At 36.6% G+C, this 6,000-nt stretch overlaps 1 protein-coding gene across 2 annotated transcripts; it reads right to left on the minus strand.

Annotated features, from left to right (window-relative positions):
* Positions 1 to 705: 705 nt before the first annotated feature.
* Positions 706 to 5,581, minus strand: LOC148854792 (aluminum-activated malate transporter 9-like). Of its 2 annotated transcripts, none has more exons than XM_088985723.1 (7): positions 4,530 to 5,581; positions 3,938 to 4,336; positions 3,643 to 3,780; positions 3,253 to 3,522; positions 2,998 to 3,134; positions 2,759 to 2,905; positions 706 to 1,461 (listed from the first exon to the last, which is right to left on the minus strand). In XM_088985723.1, the coding sequence occupies exons 2-7, from the start codon at positions 4,308 to 4,310 to the stop codon at positions 772 to 774; spliced, it is 1,755 nt and encodes a 584-aa protein (XP_088841849.1). In that variant the 5' UTR covers positions 4,311 to 4,336; positions 4,530 to 5,581; the 3' UTR covers positions 706 to 771. The 2 variants fall into 2 exon arrangements, with proteins under 2 accessions (XP_088841849.1, XP_088841850.1); XM_088985724.1 differs by having other exon boundaries at positions 3,938 to 4,270; positions 4,530 to 5,209.
* Between the last annotated feature and the right edge of the window lie 419 nt (positions 5,582 to 6,000).

A 6,000-nucleotide genomic window follows, 5' to 3' on the forward strand; every position in this document is an offset into this window, starting at 1 on the left:
TTTCTCATGGGGGGAGGTAACCAAAGTGTTGTGAGATTAAAATGCCCCTACCATCATACAAAACCCAAGGCTAAAAGTGGCAGTCAGGCTTAGTTTGGAAAGTGTACAAAATGCAAATATGTATACATAGCAAAATAGGCTCAGTTTGGAAGGAATACAAACACAAATATGTATGGTACAAATACATACAAAATAATACAAATTACAAGGTTTTACACTCTACATATATGTATTTGTACTCCTTTCAAATGGAGCCTTACACTCTGTTTGATTGCAATGCTAAATTTGCACTAATGCAAAATTATAGTAGTGCAATACAAATGAAGTAAATTAAGACATGAAGGAGAATAAAGTAAAACTTAAATGAAAATTTGCATTTTTTTTTTTCATTTGCACTCCCATGCTTTTGTACTAGTGCAAATAAAATTGCACTGCAACCAAACACAGCCTTAAGAAAAAATACTTTTTGACAAAAGAACATGGATAGCACTTCCCCTGTGTACCCAACAGAAGGTCGAGGCCAAGAATTCCCTACAAGCAACAACCTGGGTAAAAATTAGGAATGTAATCCTCTGTCCTAACATCAGAATGGGCAATTGGGCATAGTCATATCCCCTTGAAGCGAAAAATATTGAATCCAACCCAATGTAACTTCATTTTCATTAGTTAGAGTTAGTTTTGCAGTTGATAGTTGAACAGGCTGGATCAGTCATAATCAGTAAACAATTCATTATGAAAATCTACAATAGTGATTACAGAGATAATTAGATCTTAATTCTTGAACAGGAAGCATTTAGAAAATCTGGTCCAAAATCCAATAACCTCATTTGGTGGTGGGTCAACAGGTACCTTAAATTTGGCCTTCTCACTAAGCTCTTGGAATGAATCAACAAGATTTTGAAGCCTTGCAACAAACTCTATTAGAAGAGAAGCAAATGTAGCCAAAGACAAGGCACTTGCACTTTCATATGTTCTTGATTCTTCGTTGTTAAGCATCCCATCACCAATGAGTGAGTAGCGCGACGGCCATGATAACTGTATCTTGGTATTTTCAGATGTATCATCTTCTAGCAGAGGGGTGTTGATACCCATGTTAGTATTGTGAACATCCCAGCCTTTCGGCACTTCCACTGATCTAAGGTCGAGAACTGCTTCACTTAGTGACTTTGTTGACAAGAATTTACTTTCATCATCTAGACTACCAACAATTTCCTCAGAATCTTCTGGGACTTTATGCCGTCTTCCAATCTCCCAGCTCTCAGAGTTGACAAGAAGGTATGATTTTCGATCTATCTTGTTCTGCAGCTCTTCAGCTGCGTCATGCACTTCAGAAAGAATGTCACCAGGATTCAACCTCTCCATCTTCTTGACTTTATTTCCAAGCTCACGCAACACTTTAGCACCTTCAGTACCTACCCTCTGCAACTCACCGCTGAAGACCTGCCTTCTTTCTGCAGGTGCCTGTAAATGTTAAATGTAAAAAATACAAATGAGAAGTTGGGGATATACTCTTTCAAATCATTCAGATACACATTTATTCTGTTATGTGTAAAGAGACAGACCTACTTATATTTTCTCTTTTACAGATTCCACTTGAAGTCATTTAGTTAATATTCCCTTGTTTTATGGGACAAAGGTATTAGGCGAATCATGTAAGACAACTTAGGCTGCATTTGGCATTCCTTGTTTTAAGGACTCATCTCCTTTTTGCAGTTAAAAACTGAGTGTTCATAGGAGCATCTTGACTGCAAAAAGGAGATAAGTCCTTAAAATAAGGAATGCCAAATGCAGCCTTAGTGCCTTACTATACTAATTTTAAAGAGAAAGATGTTAGAAGTTCACATATACTATTTATTGCAACAAGAGCAGGATATAGAAAATGATAAAGTTGTGAGACCGTGAAGCAAGGGACTGAGAGGAAGGTATTATTCCCTTATGAAGAATAAAAGGAGATGGTGAAGATTCAAAAGTTAGGCTAGATGAAAGAAAAATAAAGGAATTACAAACGAGAATTTTGCAAGAGTTTTAAATTTTTATTTGTTAATGAAAAGACTGGACTAATTCTACTAATGCACATCTGGCTTGGGAATCTTGCAATTCTACTAATGCAAGAGTTTTAAATTTTTATTTGTTAATGAAAAGGCTGGACTAATTCTACTAATGCACATCTGGCTTGGGAGTCTTGTAATTCCTAAACTTCTTGAATCATAACAGTATACCCTACTCTTTCTAATTCAATAATGCACATCTGGACTAATTCTACTAATGCACATCTGGCTTGGGAATCTTGTAATTCCTAAACTTCTTGAATCATAACAGTATACCCTACTCTTTCTAATTCAATAACTTGCCACTCCTGAAAACTAAGTGGCCGAAAAGCACCATCAAAGTAGACAGTAACTGAACACTGTTGAAACTGATGGTGAAAGGAAAAATGAGTTATCAAATGCAAACATTGCTGATGAGTGTGCTCTGGTTATCATTGTAAAAATGCAAGCAAACACATAGGTTGATGTCTAAGTATACAAATAAACAACTTAATTAAATATGATGCAGCAGTAGAAATAGTTCATGGGAAGAAATATCTACTACACATTTTCTTTTTCCAACATATGTTTATGATAAAATGTCACTTTGTCATGGTGCCACAAAGAAAAGAATCCCTAGCCCCAAAGGCAATAAAAAAAAAAAAACAGAGAGATTGATGTACTAGAAATAGCTTCAAAAAGAAAAATTCTAAAACAGAAAGCACAATCACCTGTATTTCAGAAAGTATACATCCATGCAAAGCCATGACCATGAATGCACAATGCCTCAGTGCGCCGCTTACTTTGACATAGTTCTTCCAAGGATAATTGAACATTTTATAAGGTCCATGAGGGGGTTCCCAGACAGCAAAACCTAGCTGGAGAAATGGGTATAGTTTAGTTATTTAAAATCTATGGTTACTTCCATTTGTCTAAATGAACTGCTTAACTTCCATTGTTAAACTCATACCAGGGTCTCTTCTTGGAAAGTAGATCCTAGAGCTGATCTGTAGCCCTTGTATACTTCGTCATCAAAAGCTTGGAAAGTAAGAATTTTTGAAGGGATCCTCTCATATTCAATACACTGCAAGTATCCATTAACACATCCTGTAAATTACCCAAAAAAAAAAAAAGAGGGAATAGGTCAAGCAAGTCAAGAAACAGATTGATAACCTGAGCAATCCCTCTCAGGAAATGAGATAATTCATATGAAACAACATCTAACCTTCCAAAGAAGCAGCAACATTCATGAAGTTTTTGACAACCAAGTTGTGCAAGTCCTCACCCGCCCAAAGAGGGTAAATGAATATAGTAACAACCAAACAAATACCGGCACCAAGGACAATGAGCATGAAGCGATTCACTACTGTGGTGACAAACTCCCTTGTTTTATACCCAGATACCATTATAAAACAGTAAGTCAAGAGAAACACACGAAACCCGTATTCATATGGTTTCATCGTTGGGTGCATTTTGATGAAGTTGGCACAAAATCCTGAACACCAGAAAAAGAAGACACAAGGAACAGAGGGGAAAACGAGAAGAGTGTTAATGCGTGACTAAACAAATAACGAGAAGAGTGTTAATGCGTGACTAAACAAATCGAAGCTCAGACCTATAATGAAGATGCTGAAAACAATGAAGGATGCTTCCCCCTTCCCAAATAAAATAGATAGCTCTGCCATTCCTATAGCAAGACCTCCAGCAGATAATGTCCCCAAACCACGATTAAACCCTTTGCTAAGGGTCGATCCTGTCAAACAAACCACCACCAACATGAGAATGAATTAAATTGCAGCACCAAGACTGAATGATGATAGATGAAGCAGTCTAATTCAAGTTACAGAGAAACGACCTTCCTCTTTGAAAACAGAACAAAATAAAATTCTGTATAAATACAAGTATACTACCTACGCTGAACTCGAAGACGACAACCACAGTCATAATGGCCCAAACAGAGTAAGTACCGAGATCCTTGAATGGTTCTCTGTAGAATATAAGCAGTGTAATAAGTACCAGTGCCAATCCCCCTTTGGCCGCGAATATAGCTTTCCTCGGGTCGGAACGACCAAACTCCCATAACTTAATAGCAGACTGTGACAATGTTGTCCATGAGTTAACGATTACTTCTATCGGAGAACAACACCACCGCCATCCCTTTGTTTCATCAACTCCATCATTGATGCAGAACCCAAGTTCTGAATATCCCCCTTTATTGGAAAGTAGCCTCTCCCTGCTTTTTTCTGCAAAAACACTCTTGAATGATCCCATTTTCACCGCCATCTCTTCCTCCTATATATTTTTTTTCACTAAAAAAGTATAAAAAACAATCAAGACACTATATCAAGACAGAGCCAGTGCGTTAAGGGGAAAAAAAGCACAGCTTTATACATTAAAATCAATAACTACCAACGTCTTGATCTAAGCTAAGAAAACCCAGAAAGCAATCAACAAAATCGACTGAGAAGCAATAGAATTCAAAACAGATAACCAAATTCTTACATTCAAATCAAATTTCTTTTTCCTTTTAAGCATTTAACCAAAAAACCCAAGCTTCAAACGTCGAAATCGCCAGTGAGCCTATGCGCTGATCTGCGAAATGCAATTATGAACAAAAAACAGCAGGATCGGATCCACATGTCAATATCAGCGTCACGTAACGATAAGAGGGAGATTTAGAGAGTGAGAGGGAGACATTTTTTTTTCCGAAGCCAAGAGAGAGACAATTTCGTTCATGACATTGTTTCCGGTCTATTTGTTTTCTCAGAAGGATATGGTTTCTGCTCAAGAGAGGATTAATTCCAGGCTGTTCATGGTCGAATCGTTAACATCAAACGGAGAGGAGAAGATTGAATGCGGGAGTCGTCTTTGTTGAAAGGTAGTTGAATTGCAGAATGGAAGACCTGTTAGGAGTTTGCCCGTATGCCACTGGTAGATGATAAGAGGAAGGAGTTGCATTTCAACTTTCACGACAATAGGTTGGACAGGACATGATGTTAAACAAAATTTAATCTAACGGTTAATAATAAAGTGTAACGTGGCTATATCTGAAACAAGAAAAATCAGCTGCGCTTGAATTGGATGAAGCGACGTTGAGGTGGGGCTATAGCAATACATCGAAGGCTGTGATTTCATTGCATTATCCCAGGGCTACTCCCCCAGGCGTAGCGGATTTTTCCTCTGTATGAAAAACCCATAAGAACTCCAATAATAAAGGCGTGAAGAACATGTGTTTTCTATAACGAGGAAAGGCCGTCCCCCTTCCCTCGAAAGTCTTGAACCGCACAACCTCAGGCTGACGAAAGCGGACTGGAGCCAACCAACCAGCAGGTCTCCGGTCCACTACGAGACATTACCGGCGAGCCATCTGGAATCTTCTCTTTGCCAGCCACGTTGCCCAATAGCGTTGGTCTCCACGTGAAAAATCCAGACTAGTTAGCGAGTTTCCCTCCTTTTCTGGCTTTTTATCAGGCGAGCCAATTAAAAAGAGATTGCTGTAGCAAAAAAATCTTACCCATTAATAAAAATAAGAATGGCTCGATGATGTTATTGTCAAAGGACCGTGATTTCATTCTTCCATTTATACCCCTGTCATTAAAATATATTTCCATCTTATTACATTTTCAGAAATTTATTAGTATAATTTTATTAGTGTAATTTTATTATTAGTGTAATAATAATTATTAAGTTACATTAATTGTTATAGTAAAATTTGTTATTTTCAAAATACTATAATTACAGTAATTTTGAAATAACTGTAACTCCAATAATAATTATTAGTGTAGTTAAATTAATTATTTTTAAAAAATAATTATTACACTAATAATTATTATTGGATTTTTGTAGTAATTAAATAGAGTAATCATTATAATAAATGTTTTACTATAGTTACAATTTCTTAAAATTAATTTTATTACACTAAAAATTAAATTGTGTTATTTTCCAAAAGAATTACTAGAAAATGAATATACAA

This window comes from Nelumbo lutea, chromosome 4 (genome assembly GCF_056320005.1).
Source record: "Nelumbo lutea isolate HS-2025 chromosome 4, American lotus-T2T, whole genome shotgun sequence".
Lineage (NCBI taxonomy): Eukaryota > Viridiplantae > Streptophyta > Magnoliopsida > Proteales > Nelumbonaceae > Nelumbo > Nelumbo lutea.

Bases quoted from the DNA above. Each gene is read 5' to 3' on its own strand.
- LOC148854792 (XM_088985723.1), bottom strand. From the start codon at position 4,310: ATGGCGGTGAAAATGGGATCATTCAAGAGTGTTTTTGCAGAAAAAAGC. The intron at 3,781-3,937 runs GTAGTATACTTG...TTTGTTTGACAG, and splicing joins CGTCTTCGAGTTCAGCGTAG to GATCGACCCTTAGCAAAGGG. The intron at 3,135-3,252 runs GTTAGATGTTGT...GGTAATTTACAG, and splicing joins TGTTGCTGCTTCTTTGGAAG to GATGTGTTAATGGATACTTG.